The 18,530-nt window shown below is 27.8% G+C and overlaps 13 protein-coding genes across 13 annotated transcripts; 7 read left to right on the forward strand and 6 right to left on the reverse strand.

Moving 5' to 3' along the window:
* Positions 1-601: 601 nt before the first annotated feature.
* Positions 602-1,539, forward strand: T552_00071 (hypothetical protein). Its single transcript, XM_018368693.1, has 3 exons — positions 602-1,015; positions 1,066-1,217; positions 1,270-1,539. Exons 1-3 carry the CDS (start codon positions 647-649, stop codon positions 1,499-1,501), a joined length of 753 nt encoding a protein of 250 aa, XP_018227543.1. The 5' UTR covers positions 602-646; the 3' UTR covers positions 1,502-1,539.
* Positions 1,540-1,793: 254 nt separating this feature from the next.
* On the reverse strand, positions 1,794-2,671 carry T552_00072 (hypothetical protein). Its single transcript, XM_018368694.1, has 7 exons — positions 2,653-2,671; positions 2,502-2,533; positions 2,430-2,457; positions 2,333-2,388; positions 2,261-2,289; positions 1,948-2,212; positions 1,794-1,900 (listed from the first exon to the last, which is right to left on the reverse strand). Exons 2-7 carry the CDS (start codon positions 2,505-2,507, stop codon positions 1,838-1,840), a joined length of 447 nt encoding a protein of 148 aa, XP_018227544.1. The 5' UTR covers positions 2,508-2,533; positions 2,653-2,671; the 3' UTR covers positions 1,794-1,837.
* A 380-nt stretch (positions 2,672-3,051) lies between these two features.
* Positions 3,052-4,138, forward strand: T552_00073 (hypothetical protein). Its single transcript, XM_018368695.1, has one exon. It carries the CDS (start codon positions 3,098-3,100, stop codon positions 4,091-4,093), a length of 996 nt encoding a protein of 331 aa, XP_018227545.1. The 5' UTR covers positions 3,052-3,097; the 3' UTR covers positions 4,094-4,138.
* Positions 4,139-4,629: 491 nt separating this feature from the next.
* T552_00074 (hypothetical protein) lies at positions 4,630-5,376 on the reverse strand. Its single transcript, XM_018368696.1, has 3 exons — positions 5,088-5,376; positions 4,905-5,043; positions 4,630-4,859 (listed from the first exon to the last, which is right to left on the reverse strand). The coding sequence occupies exons 1-3, from the start codon at positions 5,330-5,332 to the stop codon at positions 4,674-4,676; spliced, it is 570 nt and encodes a 189-aa protein (XP_018227546.1). The 5' UTR covers positions 5,333-5,376; the 3' UTR covers positions 4,630-4,673.
* Positions 5,377-5,497: 121 nt separating this feature from the next.
* T552_00075 (hypothetical protein) lies at positions 5,498-7,178 on the forward strand. The gene is made up of 6 exons (XM_018368697.1): positions 5,498-5,514; positions 5,571-5,690; positions 5,738-5,817; positions 5,867-6,602; positions 6,644-6,869; positions 6,914-7,178. The coding sequence occupies exons 2-6, from the start codon at positions 5,600-5,602 to the stop codon at positions 7,131-7,133; spliced, it is 1,353 nt and encodes a 450-aa protein (XP_018227547.1). The 5' UTR covers positions 5,498-5,514; positions 5,571-5,599; the 3' UTR covers positions 7,134-7,178.
* Positions 7,179-7,246: 68 nt separating this feature from the next.
* On the forward strand, positions 7,247-8,395 carry T552_00076 (thioredoxin). The gene is made up of 5 exons (XM_018368698.1): positions 7,247-7,519; positions 7,576-7,697; positions 7,751-7,806; positions 7,852-7,956; positions 8,002-8,395. Exons 1-5 carry the CDS (start codon positions 7,293-7,295, stop codon positions 8,347-8,349), a joined length of 858 nt encoding a protein of 285 aa, XP_018227548.1. The 5' UTR covers positions 7,247-7,292; the 3' UTR covers positions 8,350-8,395.
* Positions 8,396-8,525: 130 nt separating this feature from the next.
* On the reverse strand, positions 8,526-9,751 carry T552_00077 (hypothetical protein; the record flags this gene model as incomplete). Its single annotated transcript, XM_018368699.1, has 7 exons — positions 8,526-8,592; positions 8,635-8,786; positions 8,831-8,984; positions 9,032-9,138; positions 9,182-9,412; positions 9,458-9,608; positions 9,657-9,751. 7 exons carry the CDS (start codon positions 9,749-9,751, stop codon positions 8,526-8,528), a joined length of 957 nt encoding a protein of 318 aa, XP_018227549.1.
* A 188-nt stretch (positions 9,752-9,939) lies between these two features.
* Positions 9,940-10,662, forward strand: T552_04051 (hypothetical protein; the record flags this gene model as incomplete). The annotated part of the gene is given in 8 exon segments (XM_018372102.1): positions 9,940-9,987; positions 9,996-10,075; positions 10,099-10,104; positions 10,151-10,197; positions 10,399-10,406; positions 10,486-10,506; positions 10,584-10,604; positions 10,639-10,662. Coding segments are annotated over 8 exon segments (255 nt in total).
* Positions 10,663-12,474: 1,812 nt separating this feature from the next.
* Positions 12,475-13,165, forward strand: T552_00078 (hypothetical protein). The gene is made up of 3 exons (XM_018368700.1): positions 12,475-12,595; positions 12,640-12,738; positions 12,809-13,165. Exons 1-3 carry the CDS (start codon positions 12,508-12,510, stop codon positions 13,117-13,119), a joined length of 498 nt encoding a protein of 165 aa, XP_018227551.1. The 5' UTR covers positions 12,475-12,507; the 3' UTR covers positions 13,120-13,165.
* A 31-nt stretch (positions 13,166-13,196) lies between these two features.
* Positions 13,197-13,659, reverse strand: T552_00079 (hypothetical protein). The gene is made up of 4 exons (XM_018368701.1): positions 13,604-13,659; positions 13,506-13,561; positions 13,364-13,456; positions 13,197-13,318 (listed from the first exon to the last, which is right to left on the reverse strand). Exons 1-4 carry the CDS (start codon positions 13,611-13,613, stop codon positions 13,241-13,243), a joined length of 237 nt encoding a protein of 78 aa, XP_018227552.1. The 5' UTR covers positions 13,614-13,659; the 3' UTR covers positions 13,197-13,240.
* A 438-nt stretch (positions 13,660-14,097) lies between these two features.
* T552_00080 (hypothetical protein) lies at positions 14,098-15,893 on the forward strand (the record flags this gene model as incomplete). Its single annotated transcript, XM_018368702.1, has 7 exons — positions 14,098-14,492; positions 14,544-14,742; positions 14,788-14,806; positions 14,869-15,092; positions 15,143-15,251; positions 15,296-15,582; positions 15,633-15,893. 7 exons carry the CDS (start codon positions 14,098-14,100, stop codon positions 15,891-15,893), a joined length of 1,494 nt encoding a protein of 497 aa, XP_018227553.1.
* A 248-nt stretch (positions 15,894-16,141) lies between these two features.
* Positions 16,142-17,491, reverse strand: T552_04052 (hypothetical protein). The gene is made up of 6 exons (XM_018372103.1): positions 17,361-17,491; positions 17,049-17,313; positions 16,941-17,006; positions 16,674-16,889; positions 16,312-16,629; positions 16,142-16,262 (listed from the first exon to the last, which is right to left on the reverse strand). The coding sequence occupies exons 1-6, from the start codon at positions 17,481-17,483 to the stop codon at positions 16,186-16,188; spliced, it is 1,065 nt and encodes a 354-aa protein (XP_018227554.1). The 5' UTR covers positions 17,484-17,491; the 3' UTR covers positions 16,142-16,185.
* A 152-nt stretch (positions 17,492-17,643) lies between these two features.
* T552_04053 (hypothetical protein) lies at positions 17,644-18,317 on the reverse strand (the record flags this gene model as incomplete). The annotated part of the gene is made up of 2 exons (XM_018372104.1): positions 17,644-17,908; positions 17,958-18,317. The coding sequence occupies 2 exons, from the start codon at positions 18,315-18,317 to the stop codon at positions 17,645-17,647; spliced, it is 624 nt and encodes a 207-aa protein (XP_018227555.1). The 3' UTR covers position 17,644.
* Between the last annotated feature and the right edge of the window lie 213 nt (positions 18,318-18,530).

The raw sequence follows: 18,530 nt of genomic DNA on the forward strand, positions 1-18,530 counted from the left end.
AATAGTTTGCGGCGTATCTTTAAAATGCATCCATCTTAATAAATTATATGAATTTAGACAATTAATATTGCTTTTTTCTCCTAAAAAAACACGAATCATATTTTCTTCTTCTTTATTCTTCTTTTCCTTCTTTTTTTTCTTAACTTTTCCCCTAATTTCTTGATCTGTTTTCTGTTTTTTTATATTTTTTTCTAATAACTCCTGTTCTGCCTTTCTTTTCTTATTTTCTTGATATTTACTCCGTTTTTCCTTAGTATTTCTATTATTCAACATATGAAATACTTATTATATCTTCTTAACACCTATTTTTTAACATTTCTCTGCACATTTTTAACCTAGAAAATTCATTAACAATTATTTAACTAATAACCTTTAAAAAATACCTTAAAATCCTCTTATTCTCTTCAAAAACTAATATAAAACACCTTTTTTCTAACATAAAATCTAAATTCTTACTTTTTGTGTTATTTTTTACTAAAATTTTTAAGACTTTTTTAACTTTTTATACTTTCGACTCGATAATTTCTTAATAATGTTAATAAGTATTTAAAATTATTTACTGTAAAATAAGCGTATTAATAAATACTTAGAATTTTTTTAACATTTTTTTCAAGAAATGTTATAATTTGTTAAAAAGTGCTAAGAAATGGGATTTTTTTGGACTGAATATAGTGTTAAAGTAGAGCCATCTAATTGTTCAAACAGTAGTTCTAAAAATTTAAATGAAAATTGCCCTATATCTAGGGCAGAAGATCAAAACATATGTCCTTATAAGAAACAGGAGGAAATTAATCCTCTTAATAAGATGCCTAAAGATCTTCCTCAGACAATGGCTTATAATCAAAAGAAATTACTTCCTACACGGCGTACATTATCATCAATTCCTAGAAATGATATTAATGAGAATTGGGAATATCCATCTCCGCAGCAAATGTATCATGCAATACTTAGAAAAGGACAAAAAGATGTTTCAGAAGATGCGGTAGAACCTATGGTAGAAATACATAATTTTTTAGTAAATAATAATTTAATATTGTATTTTTATTTATTTATATATATATATAGAACGAAAGTGCATGGAATGAGATAAAAAAATGGGAGGAGAGACGTGGATGTTATAATCCTAAGTTATCACATTTCAAAGGTAGAGCATCAGACTATACGCCAAAATCTTTAATATTATATTATATTGGAAAAATCTATCCTTCAAAATTTGGGTATTTTTTATTCGATAAAAAATATATAAATTTGAAAATTAATTTTATCTAGATCATCTTTACCTTTTGATAGACATGATTGGTACGTTTCTCGTAATGGAAAGATTGTTCGATATGTAATTGATTATTATGATGCACCTCTAGAACCATCAGGTGAAGTAGCATTTTATTTGGATGTAAGACCAGCTATTGATACACCGGGAGCTGTATATGATAGAATTAGTGCATGGACATCTAAAACATGGGCTCGATTATTTGAAAATTCTGGAAATTTACATTCCTGAATATTAAAATGTATATTTAATCATTAGGTATTTTTTCTTGTGATTTTGTGCATAGTTAAGAATTATTATTGGTACATTTTATTATTATTAATTGTTCATATACAATATTTTATTTTTTTTAATAATAATGGTTTGGGTTATAAATATTTTAAAAAATTGTTTTATGTTGTATTGAATCGATTATTTATGAATGATAATAGTTCGCTTTTGTTTTCCCTTATTTTTATTTGTTAATGAAATACTTAATATTAAAAAAATATGGTAACATACTGTTTATGTATAAAAAAATGATATATTCGTGTTATTGATTTCAAAATACGAAAAATGGGCATCTAGTTATGATCCATTGCTTTGATTCTTGATTGAATTTACAAGCCAATCAAGACCTTCATTTAATCCCTAAGATTTAAGTACCAAAAAAAATATAACCTATAAAATATCCCTACCTCTCCCGTAATGGCACTTGTGGGTATTATGGTCCAGTTTCTTTCCTTCATATCAACTAAATTAAGTGTTTCCGATATTTCTTCTACATTTAATGCATTTGGTGCATCTTGTTTATTTGCAAAAACTAAAAGATCAATATTTGATAACTCTTTTTCATTCAAAATTGCGTTCAATTCTTTCGTTGTTGCTGATAATCGCTGTATATCTGTTGAATCGATCACATATATGATCGCCTGCGTACATGTATAATAACATCGCCAATAACTAATGTTTATAAATTTTAAAATAATATATGAAATATGGTTATTTTACGGTCGAATTGACGTTTGACCTCCCAAATCCTATTGTTTTATTAACTTTTGAATATTTTTTTTGTTTTAATACCCAAACATTAAACTTGATATTTTTATAACACAAAGTTTCCATATTAAATCCAATAGCTAATATGTTTTAATAATGTAAGAAAAATACATTGACATACTCGGTACTGTTGTGATGACTTCTCCTACCTTGATATCTTGTAAGAGATGCAATAATATATAAAGAGTAAAACCTGCATTTTGTAAAGAATGGTCGTTTTTCCTGCTAAAAGGTTGTTAGAAACTGCGTAATAATGTTGTATATGCGTCATATATGCGCCATATATGCGTTATATATGCGTATTGTATGCGTATTGTATACGCCTTTTATCTTGTCTTACATACCTCCATCCAACCCTAAAATTAATACACGAATTTCTTTCTGTCCCCATAAATGTGATAATAATTTGCTAAATGTTCCACCTAACTTATTATTAATTGGAACTTATTAAGAATTCCTTTCAACCCATTCTTTTAACAAAATCTCGTTTATTTTTTTATATATTTCATTCAACGCTCGTTTTTCGATATTCATTTTTTAAAATTTCTTATTCGATTTTTAGCGCTTTTTAAACCTTAAATATCCTTTGTTTCCTCCTCTTTTACTGTATTCTTTGAAATCTTTTCTGTTCCATTGACTTGAGATTTTTTTGGCCTTTTTAAGTGCTTTTATACGCATATTTTTAATCAATTTATGCTTATTTTTCAATTTTTATGTTTCTGAATTTAATATTTTTATGGGCTTGAAGTTATCTTTAAAATATTGGTTTTAAGGGTTATCGAAATTTCTATGCTTTTTGGATTCGGAACAAATACATACGGTCAGCTTGGGGTCTCGGAATCATCGGATATTCGTTCACCAACACCTATTTATGAAATATCACCTTCAATTGTTTCAGCAGGAGGAAGACATACACTTTTTCTATCAGAGAACGGGGAGCTTTTTGTAGCAGGAAATAATAGTTTTTCCCAGTGTTGTACATCATCTAAAATTGATGGTTTTATACGTGCAACAGAGCAACGCTGGATTTTCGTTGCTGCAGGATGGGAATTTTCAGTACTTGCAACAGAAGATTCTGTTTGGACATGTGGACGAGGTGAACGGGGTGAATTGGGTCTTGGACAAGGTATTTATCTGACAGAATTACGACAAATACCAGATTTCCCTCCTATTGGACGAAAAATTGTTGATATAAAAGCGGGTATATATCATGTAGTATGTTTGCTTGAGAATGGTGAATGTTGGGGTTGGGGAGATACAAAATATGGACAATTAGGGCCAGGAAAATGTGAATATGTATTTAGTCCTAGACGAATGAATATTTCAGGTGATGTACAAGCAATTGCATGTGGAAGAGGATTTACAGCGACGCTAACAAGAAGACTGGATATCTGGGGACGTTTACGAGGATGGAAAAAGGATGATTTGCCACAAATTTCTATAGATCAAGTGAAAGCGATGTATGCATCATGGTCAGGCCTGTATTTTTTAATGCAAGATGGAAAAGTAGTATCAATTGGATGTAATGATTATGGACAACAATGTCCAGAATTTTTACCAAGATTAAGTAAATTGGCAGTAGGAAGTGAGCATTGTTTAGGACTTGGTATCGATGGAAAAGTTTATGGATGGGGATGGAATGAACATGGAAATATCAAGGAAGATCAAGATGATGTTAGGGAAGCATATCAAATAAAAATACTAGGAAAAGTTACATTCGTTGCTGCAGGATGTGGAACAAGTTGGATTTATGTTGAAAAGGCTGAATTAAGTGAAAATTCATAAGTTGAATATTAAAAATTGTTAAAAAATCATAATTTTCATTAGAATTCATGTCTAATGCATTTGTAAAGACTAATATTCGGAGATGAGTATTTAAAACAATTGTTCTAAAGATATGGAATTTTATGGATTCGAAAAATGTATTTCAAGTTTTAAAGAAATTTTAAATTGCATATTTAAAGATAAATTTACAACTTATATTTTAAAAATATGCATTTTAGAACTAGGTCCTGGTGAAACTGGTTCCAAAAAAATAATTTTCTAATGATAATGTTTAATATATATATATGATATATTATATATGATATATGATATTATTCGGATTTATATCATATTATTCGTATTTATAAGATATTATTCAGATTTATATGGTATTACATCTCTTTATATTTCCTTTTCTTATATAACTCCCTTCTATCCTTCTAGTAAAACCCATGTATATCTTCTATTTAGTATATAAATATTATTCGTTTATTAATTAACTGTTATCGATGTATATATTATGTATAGTTTTTGAGTATATTTTAAAAAATTCCACTAATCTTTCAATATTATACAACATATTTCCTTAATTATATGTTCTTTATGTCTCAATATAAACATTACTACCCTTAAATAACTGTTTATTCACTGGAGGATCATCTTTCTTCCGTTTTAATTCATTAATTGCCTGTTTATAATACTTAAGAATACTTGATACACTTTTAACCTTTGTAATAACATTGTCTGGCAATCGATGCCCTGTTTCTTTATATAAAGCTCGTACCATCTTGTTTAATCAACTATAAAAATATATTTTCTCATAATTTCTTACACGAAGCTTAAAAGACTGGTCTTCCTCTAGTATTATCTGTGACGATCCATCATTCTTACCATCCGTAGACTTAATAATAGCTGTTTTAACCGCTTCTTCTAGTTTTTTTATGTCTTTTATTGGTTTTTTCCGTCCATAACTAAACTTCATCAAAAAACTTCCTAATCTTCTCAATTAAATTACGGAGAAATCTTAAACCCATTTAATGACTCAAAACGACATCTATATCGTCTTCTTTCTGAGAATTGCCGCTCTTTAGGCACCTTAAATACTTCTTTTCCTTCTTCTTGACTTGTCTGCTGAACCTGCTTAGAAGTCGTATTTAGGCCCCGAATATAGTGATTTATACACAATATCTGCCTCTTATTCACTAAAACTGAGTCTATAGAGCCCAAATACCCAGTAAATATGGCTTTATAGAGGGTCATATTAATATGTAGTGCAGTACGACGAGGTCTTCAACGACAAAAAAAAAAGATAGGAATAAAACGGGTTAATATGAGGAAATTAAGCACATATTTCTTGTTTATTAGAATCGTTTATTTGTTTTCAATAGGTTTTCTCTTTGTTTCTGGAAAAAATGACCCATTACGAGGAGTTATAGAGACAAGTAAGTTTTTGATTTTAGTTAAGAGGATTTTGTCTGAAAAAACGGCTTAAAAATAGAGAAACATCTTTATAGAGGTCAAGGAGGAATGTGGAAATGTTTAAATACATCTCAATATATTTCTTTTTCCCGTATAAATGATGATTGGTGTGATTGTGAAGATGGATCGGATGAACCAGGTGAATTGAGGCGAAAAAAGGAGAAAATAAGTAGTTTATATATATAGGAACGTCAGCTTGTAGTAATGGAGTGTTTTTTTGTGAAAATTTGGGCTATATTTCACGTTATATTCCTTCATCATATGTGGTTTGTTTGATAGATATATTTGTTAATATTGTCTGAGGAATGGGGACAGAATGATGGTATATGTGATTGTTGCGATGGATCTGATGAGTATGAGCATAATATTAGATGTGAAAATACATGCGAAGAGCAGCATAAGAAATATAGCCAAGAATTAGCTAAGAAAGATTATATTTACAAAAAAGGATCTAAAATTCGTCAAACTTGGGAAGAAAAAATGAAACATATAGACAAGGATTTAGAAGATGAGATAAGGGATATTTCGAATGAGTTAAAGAATGCAATTCGTGAAAATCAGAAGTTAAAAAGGTCAAAGATTCTTGAGAATTTTAAAACCTTTGAAAGAGAAAATGTATCTTTTCCAGATATTCTTAATGAAAGTATCAGTAATATTTTTGAAAAACATAAAAACATGTTTTCATCTTTTATGGATTTATGGCAGGAGAAAGTAGGTTCTTTTGATGAGGCATTAACAAATTTAAAAGATAAATATGATGATGATCCATCAAATATTGATTTAAGTAATATGATAAAATCATTGGAGGAAATAAAAAGTTATTTAGATTCTAAAAATAATGGGTATAATGAATATATAGAAGAATTAAAGAATGATTATAATAAATTTCTTGAGTTTATTCAACAGGAATATCATAAATTTCAGTCTAAAGAAAGATCTTTCTTTTACTCTGTAGAGGAATGGATTAAACGTAGGATTAATCAAATAAAAAGATATTTTATATATCTTAAAATTTTGATTGATGATGAAAAAATTGATTCAGAAATTATAGGTAATTTTTTATTTTTATAATGAATTATTGAATATTTGAAGATAATTATGATGCTTCTGGTGAATCAAATCAAAAAATAGATGAATTGAGAGAGAAACTAGAGAAAAAAGAATTATTGAAAAAGGAAAAATATAAAAATTTTAATGTTTACTACGCTGTTAAAGATGAAGTCATTACATTTAAGTTTAAGGATTATATTTATGAGTTTACTTTTTTAAAAGATGCATATCAAATTTCTTCTAATGATAATAATCGTATTTTACTTGGGTAAAACTATTTGTCTTTCTAAACAAAAAATAATATTAAATTAGCTCTTTTTCACACTTTGATGGAGATAATAAGCTTTATTATCATAATGGTGACCGATGTTGGAATGGACCATTACGTTCTGTAGTAATAGAATTATTTTGTGGAGTCAAAAATGAACTTATTTCTGTAATGGAATACGAAAGATGTGTTTACTTTATGAAAGTATTAACACCTGGTGCTTGTACTTTGCCTTCAAATAAGATAAAAAGAGACGAATTATAAAAAAAAAGGAAAAAAACATAAATATTTTAATAATTAAGGACATAAAGTCGAGTATAACATATTCATTTCTTGTGTATATGTTTTTGATATTTAATACGGGTTTTTTTCAATCTATTTATATATATAAAAATATTCGTAATATTCATTCTTCTATACACAATGGTTGTTCAAGAAATTCAAACTTCTCAGGATTTTGATCGAATTGTTTATGATACAAACAATATTGTTGTTGTTGAATTTTATGCTACTTGGTGTGGGCCATGTAAAGCAATTGCACCTGTTTTCATAACCTTAAGTGAACATCCGAAATTTTCAGATATTATTTTTATTAAAGTAGATGTTGATCATCTAAGATCTGTTGCATCTAAAGCTAAAATTAGCTCTATGTGAGTGTTTTTTATCTGGATATATTTTTTTTTCTGAAAAAAAATGTTATATATAGGCCTACTTTTGTTGTTTATATGAATGGAACAGAAGCTGAGCGAATATCAGGTGCAAATCGCCAGCAATTAGAGTTTATTATTGAGAAATATTCAAGTATGGCTGTTTCAATAAAAGGGAAAGGTATTTATTTATTTTTATGTATAAAATGAGGTTATATATATATATATATATAGAGTCAAAAGATATGAAAGGATTTTATCCTTTGAATTGTTTTGTAGATGTTCGTCAGGTATATTTATAATTGAGGATTATAAAGAGTATATAAACGTTATAGTTGGATTGCTTAAATATGGATAAGAAATATCCTTCTAGATGTATATTTGAAAAAGAAGGATATTTACAGTCAGATGTTGATGAGCAATTGCTATTATATATTCCAGTATGAATTAATGGGAGAAGATGAGTAGATTAACATTTTGAATAGTTTAAATCAACCGTTCGTATCTTTTCGTTGGTATTAGAATGCAAAAATCAAAAACAAGCACCATCTTGTCTTTCTTTATATATAAATATGACTTCTCTTCCTTCATTTGATGATGTATCAGATTCAGGAGTTAAGCCAACTCAACGGATTGAAGAAATTTCATATGATGCAGATGGTTGTGTAACCATACCACTTAGATTTGTTAAATTTCAGCGAGTGGTTAGTCTTGTTCTTTTTGTAGAAGCAAATCAAGATGATGAGGTTTCAAGAATTGATAATTTGACAATAGTAGGCGAAACAGTAGAAGAAGCAGTTAATAATGGGATTGTGCAAAAAATGGAAGAATAGATAATATTAAATATTTTTATTTTTTGACTTAGTCTTTATGTCAAAGTAATATTTATAATTTAGCAATTAAAATATTTATGCTTTTATTTGTTATTATTTAGATGAGTATTATTAATAGTATGTAATATTATGCTTTTATTTTAGATATATGCGATTTTTGTATATTATTGTATAAATTATTTTTGTTTTTCTAATTTATTGATAAAATTTAGAGATCTTTGATAGACCCATAATGTAATTGCTCTATATTGTATTAAAAAAATAAATGAAAATGCTGTTAATTACGTAGAGGGGGCTGTCTTTAAAATAGATATTAGCCACCCTTTATAAAAACCTAAAAATCCCTCTGATTTAAAAATAGTAATTCCTGTTTTTATGATTTTGTTATAAACAGGAATGTCTTTATAAAAATATTTTTCCCTTGTTGGACCTTGAACCTATAATATAATTAATATTCCCTAAAATACATTCTATTATTTACTTGCAAGCGTTTTCTAATTAGATCTAATGGAAAAACAAATGTTTTTCCAACTGTGCCTGATATAATACCAGCAACAGCGTCCGTCAATGATGATGAATAACCAATATTTAATAGATACGTTTTTGAACCTTCATATACCCCAAATACAATTCCCCTGATGTGATAATTAGCATGTTAGTATATAAAATAATAAAATAGTACATATAAGGTATTATTTGTAAAATTGATGCATTAATACCACGGTAAAATCCTCTAATACCCTCTGAAATGTATACTGATCGAATTGAATGTGGAATAGATATATATACCTGTATTATATAAGTTTTATAAATTATTGAATACAAAATTCACTTTTGAAACTCCTTGTGCTGCAAATCTTGTTCTTAAAAGATCAAATGGATATGATACTGTTGTTGCAACTGTTCCTGCAATAGCCCCTGATACAAATGTTTTACCATGATTATATGTTTTCTCTGGAAAAATTCTATCCAAAAATAATTTACATTTTGCATAAGTAAAAAATTGACATGAACCATAAGACATGTATAAAATCTGTGAAAAACAATTTCCTTTCCATAATGCCTTGCTTTAATCAATATTCCTTTTTGTAATATATAAATAATATACAAATATTCCTTCTTGATAAATAATTTGTTTAACTGATCCAAGAATTTTTTGATATGGATAATTAGTAACATTAGATTCTCTTAATGGAAACGCTGGTAATACTTGAAGCTGCATTCGTATTTTAATGACATCAAAAGGTGATATAATAAATCTATAGCATATTAATATCTATATTAAAAATTATTATAAAAATATATACCTAACTATAAATCCTGAGATAGCACCACTGATTGCACTCTTAATTGAAGGTGATAACCCCTTCGTTGATGTGTTTTCTAGTGAATTTTCCTTCATTTATTCATTTCAAAATCCTTATAAATCTTAATGTTGATCTATCTTGGTTAGGGTTATTAAGTTGATAACTAGACATTCTTAGAAGATAAGAACAATTCAAATATTATGACGTTTCTTTCTTTTTGAAGTTTTAATTTAGAGCTATTAGTGTATTTTTTGTTTTTTCCTTTAAATGATATATCAAAAATATGTGCAAATTGTCATTAGTTTTAATATCAGTATTGAGATGTGTATATGTAAATAGTTGTTGAAAAGTATTGAAATTGATGTAAAATCATTAATTGATAATGTTATACCACTTTTTTTATATTTGAATTTTAGTATGTTTAATATTTTTAAACCAATAGAAATATGTAAATTGTTTTTTAACTATTATTTGATATGAAATGTATTTGGTAGATTCCAGATTAGAAATTTGAATGGATTTTCTGATAAAATTGATATGAGTTTTTGAAATAAAAGATCATTGTTAGTTTTTTTTTATGATAATATTTTCCTTGTATTAATGGAAATCTGTATTATTGAGTTTGATAGTATTACTTTTTTGTTCAATGCAATGTTTTTATCTTTATCATGATGAAGACAAAGATAAGAATATATTATTTCTTGTTAGATTTGAAAAATAATATTTATATGTAGATCCTTAGTTATGACTGTATGTAGTTTAAAGTATTTGAAGTTATAAACTATTAAAATATAATAGTTTTTATTTTAAAAATAATTTGCTTTTATAGTTTTTCCTTGATTTTTTGTATGTTTTTTGTGAATTTGATTTTATTGTGTTTTTTAATTAAGAATTATAGAATTAATTTTTTTTTAGAATCTTTAATAGATCATTGTTCCATTGTTTAGAGTAGTTAGAATAATGATGATTGATAGTTTTTTAGATTAAAAGAACTGTTTTTATATAAAATCCATAATTGATTATATAAGTTGTTTCAATAATTTTAAAAAAGACCATATAAGAAAACCTTTTGTTATTTTTTTATATAAATTCTTGTATTTTTAATAAAATTATTTGTAAAATAACATCATTTTGGAAACAATGATTTTGTTTACTTAACAATTGTCCCTTTTCTGAGGAAAATTGAATGAATCGAAAGAAATTGAACTTAGATTCCACAAATGTACTAGTAATGAAATAATGAAAAGCACTTGATTATCTGTTGTTAAAAGAAACTCCAATTCCTAATAATATAAGGATTATTAAAAAGTTGAAGCATATCATTTGTACAATTAAAAAATCAAGATATATAAGCAATTTAGAATATAAAAAGATATTTTACTTTGTATTTAAAATATTCGATATTTCATCGTTTAAATGATAAAAGCTAGTCAAGTAGTTGATAAAGATTAGATCTTTAGTGTCTTTAAAATTAGAAATTTTAAAATGCCTTTGATAATAATATATAATATTAAAAATTAAGAAAAAGTTCAAATATTTCTTGACATTTGTGATTGTTAAATAATTTTTGCTTTGTTTTATATTTTTATTTTAAACAATTCTTTTGTTTTAAAGAAACCTTTATGTATTATAATAATTTAATATAAAAGATATTTTATCTCTTATAAAAATTATGTTTTTAAAAATGTTTTTGTATTTTCAAGAAATAAGAAATATATTTCTAAAAATATTTATTAAATTGAAGAAATAATTTTTTGGCAATTTTAGATACATTATTAATAGAGAACTATTAAAAATTTAATATGAAATATATATTGTAATTGCACCATTAGATTTTAAAAAAGTAGATTTGAAGGTTTTTATAAAAAATATTAATTAGAATTTATTTTTTATATATTCAAAAATATAATATAAATTGATGTTTTATATATTCAAAAATATAATATAAATTTATATTTTTCTATTTATCTTTAAAAATGTATATGTTTTTTGACAATTACATGAAAATAAATATTAATATTTTCAATGTAATTTTAAAATAATTATTCATAAATCATTATATATCTTTTAACATTATTTTTTTCGAATATCTAGGTTTAAGTTATTTTTTTTTTGTGTTATAAATATATCTTTTTGATAATCTATCTATTAAAAAAATCATTTAATAATTATTTTTCACCCTTAATATCTTTAAAAATGCTTGTTTTTACTAAAAAAACAGCTAAACTAATATTTTTATATAATCTATAAAAAAAGCAAATAGTTTTTTTGATTGATTTAAAATTTGGAAAATGGAAAATAAGAAATAATTAAAAACAAAAACATAAATTATTATTTATTCAATCAATACATTTCATATTTCATATTTCCTATCTCCTATTTCCTATTTTTTAAATCAATAAAATCATTTCTTATATAACATTGATAAAGATTCATTTATATAATCGAAAATAAATAAATAAATAAAAATAATCTAAAGATATATTTTTTACCCTTTAGCTTTTAAAATTATTTCTAAATAAATATTAAATATATTTTTACATCTATTTGATCCATATATTATCCATATATTATCCATATATTATCCATATAATTTCATTAAAAAGCACTTATAAGATGTAAATAACATTATTTTTTTTAAAAAAAAAAAACAAATTTCATAGTAAATTTCTCAAGTTAATTACATGTTTTTCTTTAAAAAAAATACAATTATTCTTCACATTTTGTCCTCTTTTCTTCCCTTAAAGTTCTTTATCACGTGATTCAAATCACGTGATTTCTTGCACTCTTAACCCTCTGAAAATCGCGGTTCCTGATATAAGTTTTTTGTTATTTTAAAGCTTTTAAAAGGATGGGTTTGTTACGCAGCCCATATGAGACTCTATCTTTAGAGAGAACAGCTACTAAGGAGGAGATACGAAAAGCTTATATGCGAGAAGGTCAAGACTAAGATGATTTTAAGAATATATTAATTATAAAGCAGCATTAGCAAATCATCCTGATAAAGTCCCAGTAGAACATCGTGCAGCAGCAGAACATCGATTTAAGGAGGTAAAAGAGGCATATGAAGTGTTATATGATGGTAAGGAAAGGATCTAAAGAACATTTGTTCTTTAGAGATTATGAGATTCAAAAATTAAAGAAAATAATAGACAATAAGCGACGTCTTTTTGATATGTATGGTTTAGAATGTGCACCGCCAGAAACAGTACATGAAAGGTCGGTGAATGTTCGCATGAATGATTTAGGAGCAGACTGGTTTATGTCTGCACATGAACAATTTATTCAACATATGTTTCCTCAACAAACAATGCAGTCTTTTTTTAGTGAATTTCATACGTTTCCAAGGTTTTCAAGGAATATTTCTACAAGTATTTTCGATGATGTTTCTTTTATGAATCGATATATGGATCCCTTTGATTTTTTTGATGAAATATTTGCTGATCCTTGGTTTCGACGTTAGATGAGTATTTTTCTCTTTTTAAATGAGTAAAATAAATGCGATAAAGGGAAAAATTGTGTGTTTATTCATATTTTTATTTGCTATTTTAATAATAATTCAATCTAAATTCTTTTTTATTATCTTATTTCACTTGATTCGATTCTTTTTTGGCTGATGCCTTTCGTTCCATTTCATGCTGAATTGCCTTTAAACGTCGAATCTATATTAATATAAATTTTTTTTTTTCATTATTTTTAATATATACTTCTTTAGCATGGTGTAAACATTCTAAATAGTCTTCCATTTCTTCAATACATACTCGTTTTTCTTTTGTATCATCTAAAGATGCATAACATCCCTATATAATGACAATATAAGTCTTAAATACCCTTCTATTCTTATTTTACCAGAAATTGCTGCCAAAATGGAAAACAACGTGATCGTCCACCGCTATAACCGTATCCTAATTCTCGTTAAATTGTATATACGTTAGTCCTTCATCTACCCGATGCCATTTAAAATATATATAAATAACTTGTTAAATTGTTAATAATATATAAATCATTAAATAGAAAAGCTATTTATTAATAAATTTTACTTAATGGTTTGACGTTTATAAAATTTCGGTTTTAAAAAAAAGGTAAAGAATAAAATAAAAAGATATAAATTATTAATTTAATAATGCTTTTTAAAACAAAATAGTCTTTTATATTAATTTTTTTGTTTTTAAAGTTATTTTTTATTAGATTTATAAAATATAAAATAAATGTATATAATATGTTTCTGTTTAGATAATAATATTCTAATATATTGAATCCTATAAAATTTATTGGTTTTGATTTTTTTATTTGTGTTTTTTTTTTTTGAAAATGTAATTTCATATATATTGATCACGTGATTTTTTATATATAAGTCCAGTTTCCTCCGATTTAAATTTTACAAAAAACCATAAGTTTGTGAAAAATTGTTTAAAATTAAATGTTTTTAACGGTTTTTAGGATGCATTGTGAGACGACTGGGACGAATAACGTGCCGTTGGGGTCGCGGCGACGTTTTGGACAAGAAGAGCCTGGGATGGAGGCAGAACGGGATGAAAAGCAGGACGGGAATCGGTATATGCCTCCATTGCCGTCTGATTCATCTGCGCCTCTGCCTCCAGGAGTGGATGAGCCGCGTGGGTTTAGAACAGGAGGTCCTCGGGTTCGAAAACGGAAAAATAGATGGGGTACGGGGGGTGCAGAAGGAAATAAAGCACTCGGATTGATTGGTCTGCCAACGGCGATTACGAGTAATATGACGAATGAGCAGCTTGAAGCATATGCTCTTCATATGCGGTTAGAAGAAATAGGTCAGAAATTGCGTATTGGTGATGTTGTACCTCGTGATGGTGAAAGGTAGGTTAATTTTTAGATGGATTTAGGCATTTTGGTAATAGAAATAAATAGATCGCCATCACCTCCTCCTCAATATGATAATTTCGGTCGTAGAACGAATACACGTGAAATTCGATATCGAAAACGTCTTGAAGATGAACGACATCGTTTGATTAATAAAGCGATGTGTACAATACCTGATTTTAAACCTCCTGTTGACTACCGGCGTCCCACTAAAACCCAGGATAAGATATATGTCCCCGTAAATGATGTATGTTGTTGTGGTGTTTGTTTTTTTTGTCAATAACTTGTTTAGTACCCGGAAATCAATTTCAGTTTATACCCCTTTCTTCTTAACATTTTGAGGAGAATACTTGAGCTAACCTATGGAATAAAGTTGGTCTATTGATTGGACCTCGAGGCAATACTTTGAAAAAAATGGAAGCCGAATCGGGCGCGAAAATTGCTATTCGTGGCAAAGGATCAGTCAAAGAGGGAAAAGGCCGTAATGATCCTTCTGCCAATAGTAATCTTGAAGAAGACTTGCATTGTCTTGTAATGGCGGATACCGAGGATAAAGTCCGTCATGCGATTAAATTGATCGAAGATATTATCGAGACAGTAAGAAAACGTATATTATATTATCTTCGTTTTTTTAATACCTATCTAAGGCGGCATCTGTTCCTGAAGAACAAAATGATCTTAAACGGCAGCAATTACGAGACCTTGCAACACTTAACGGTACACTTCGTGATGATGAAAACCAAGTTTGTCAAAATTGTATTTTCCTTGATATTTCGAATAAAGCTTATAAATTGTCGTAGGCGGAAATGTTGGTCATCGTCGATTCGATTGTCCAGAACGACAAAATTTTACGGCTAATGTCGTATGTCGGATTTGTGGAAATGCGGGACATATGTCTCGCGATTGTATAATGAGAAACGATCCTGAGGTTTTGCGTCAGCTAAACAATGGAAATGACGCTGCTGATCGTGAATATGAAAATCTTATGCAAGAACTTGGTCAAGGGCGGAATGAAGCAGGACGAATTGAGGGTGCTAGTACGGCTCCTTGGGCATCCCTTACGGGTTCAGGTGCAGCTCCTCCTTGGGTTAGTATATATCGCAAATATATCTCATGTATGTTTAATCCTATTCTTAGGCTAAAGCACTTCCTGATGCTCATAATGCTTCGGTACCGCCTCCATGGGCTCAACCTAGTGCATCAATACCACCTCCACCTGGTGTTTCTCAGAGTGCTTATGGCGTTACTTATGGTGCTCCTGGAGCTGCTCCGCCTACATTACCTATGTATGCGCCTCCTCCAGGTGTGTCTACATATGGCTCATCAGGCTCTATGTATGCTTCTATGCCTCCTGGATTACCCACATCTAATCCTCCTCTTCCGAATACTCCTTATTAGCCCTTATCTCTATCTAATAGATCATACGGTATATCTCCACCTCCTCCTGACGACTATAAGCATTCTCTACATTTGTAATATTATTACATGTTTTTTATATTAATTTCATGTAGTTGAGAAACAGTATTTTCTATAGCAAGATAGATTGCTCTGTAAATTATTTTTGGTGGCAATTGATTTTTATTAATTTGTAAACTAGCTTTTTAGTCTTGGGTTGGTTGTTAAACTTTAATACTAAAAAAGTAATAGATGTTTTCAATTATAAGATTAGACATTTATAAATAAGGAATATTTATTTTGAATGGTAAATAGCAGAAATGGCTTTTTCCTCAAAACTACTTTCTTTCATCTTATCAAGATAATAAATTGCTAAAGGTCTGATAAGTAAAAATGATTAATATTGGTGGGATCAATTAACCTATAAGTTTTTCTGTGTCAAAAAATATTAATTTTGGATCATTTTTAATTATGTTCATATCGACCAATGGATAATGATCAAGTTTGTTTGAATCAATACAAGGTGTATTTAAAGATATATAATTTAATATAAGATGAAATAAAATTGCTTGAAGAGATGTGCGTATTAGTGATTCTGATAACACTTTATTTTGCGATAAGATAAATAACGTTTGTAATGCATTAAAGAAAGAAAGAAATGGTAATAATATTGATTCTGGAGTCGTTATGGCTAGTAAAAGTGCTGTTTTTTGTATTTCTTTTAATGATTTGCAACTATCTTTTAAAAATTAAAAAAATACATATGATCAGTTATTGACATGCCTTGAACATCCCATTTTGATACATATTGTGATATATACAGTGATTTTTCTTCTGTAAAAGAATCTGAATGATTTGTCTCTTTTTTAATTCTCTCTTTTTCTGCTACCTTTGAAAGAAGATCTTGTAAACTACATGTACCATGTTTCCATTCATGAATATTTATTTCCTGATCTAATAGAGGCGGCTTATGTATATTTAAACACATAGATACTAAAGCTATATTAATAGTAAGAATATTGTCTTGAAAAAATAATACAGTATGTATACCTTCTGACATCATTTCTCGGTTTTTTAGTATAAAACTCAGCCCAAGATGAATTGTAGAATACATATCTTTTAAAGATTTAGTTTTTAGTATTCAACTTTTTTTCTTGCCTCCTTGTAATAAAGATGGTATTAATATATTTTGTACATAAAATTGAACAGTTTTTAAGTGATCACGATTCATATGTATCAGTTCATCATCAAAATAATGTTTATATGCCTCTGCGTAAGATAAATTGCCAAAAAACATTTGCCAGTCCGACTGTGTAATTACAGACGGACTGGGCTTCCAAGGACAATCATCAGATATGATCTGATCGTATACAGCAAGTAGATGTTTTGAGGATGTATTCAACAAGTATAGAATGGGGATGTGCTATTTTTATGTTAGCTGGAAATGGGAAAGGAAGCACCCGAAGTTACTTGCAAAAACATGTTGGGTGTTCCTGATTGATGGATAACTGATATATTTGTATGATTAGCGCGGATTAGATATTCTAAAGTATGCCGTGCTGAATCTGGATGTGTTGGTAAAGTGGTTGGCATAAATCGTACTGTTTTAAAAATTGAAATTATAAGACCCATTTTTATGATATATATGTTAAAAAAGTAACGTAATATTATGACAAGAGACTTGGTTATTAGTATAGAAAAGATTTAAAAATAATAAACCGTGGGTTGCAGAGGGCTATTTTAACGTAATAAATCTAGTAGATGTTAAAAAAATACAATAAAGAGGATAAATGACTTTCGATCTTTGTAATACTTTGATCAAGAATTTGTTGTTGTATTTTTGGTTGTTGTAATTCTTTTTCAACTTTTGAAATGACTGTATTGGCAAGATATGCTTGTTCTCGTTGTCGAAGAGCTGATTCATAGCGAACCCATGAATCAAGAACTGCTTTAGCTTGCTGTTGAGCTGCAACAAACTGCGAAAGTTCAAATGCTTTTGCTTCCATATTTACCGTTTCCTATAAAAATATATTATTTTTAAAATAAAAAAAAATTAGAAATTTCTACTTTTGATACTTCAAAAAGATTTTTTGTAACATCGACTACATCTTTTAACGGCTTAACCGCTTTAATACGTTCATTTATTACTTCTTTATGTTGCTCTCTAGCGTTATTAAGTAATGAACGTACATGATTAATATGTCCATCCATCCAGTTAATATAACCTTGTTTTCCCGATTTTACCAGGAACCATACAATACTAAGAAAACTTCCAAGAATAATAGTCTCCTCATTAACTACATAAAGTTCATTCGAAATTGCTGCTATTGATAACACTGTTCCTGTAGCAATCATCCCTGTTTTAGATAAAAATGATGATTTAGGCATCATATCAATAATTGATTCTGCCTTTAATTTCGGGTCCATTTTTGTAGAAAAACTGCGTCTATACCATCTATATTGTCTATTAGAATACCGAAAATCTATTAAAAGCCTTGTTTAAAGAGATTCTGCTCACTTTTCATGATAAAAAACTTTTGATGAAATGGGCCTTAAACTTGTCAAAATTCCTAATAAAATACATTAGTTTTTAAATAAAAATAGTTCTAAATAAAATGCCTCTAATTCCTCTTGTTGTTA

The sequence above is a fragment of the Pneumocystis carinii genome (genome assembly GCF_001477545.1).
Source record: "Pneumocystis carinii B80 chromosome Unknown supercont1.1, whole genome shotgun sequence".
NCBI lineage: Eukaryota > Fungi > Ascomycota > Pneumocystomycetes > Pneumocystales > Pneumocystaceae > Pneumocystis > Pneumocystis carinii.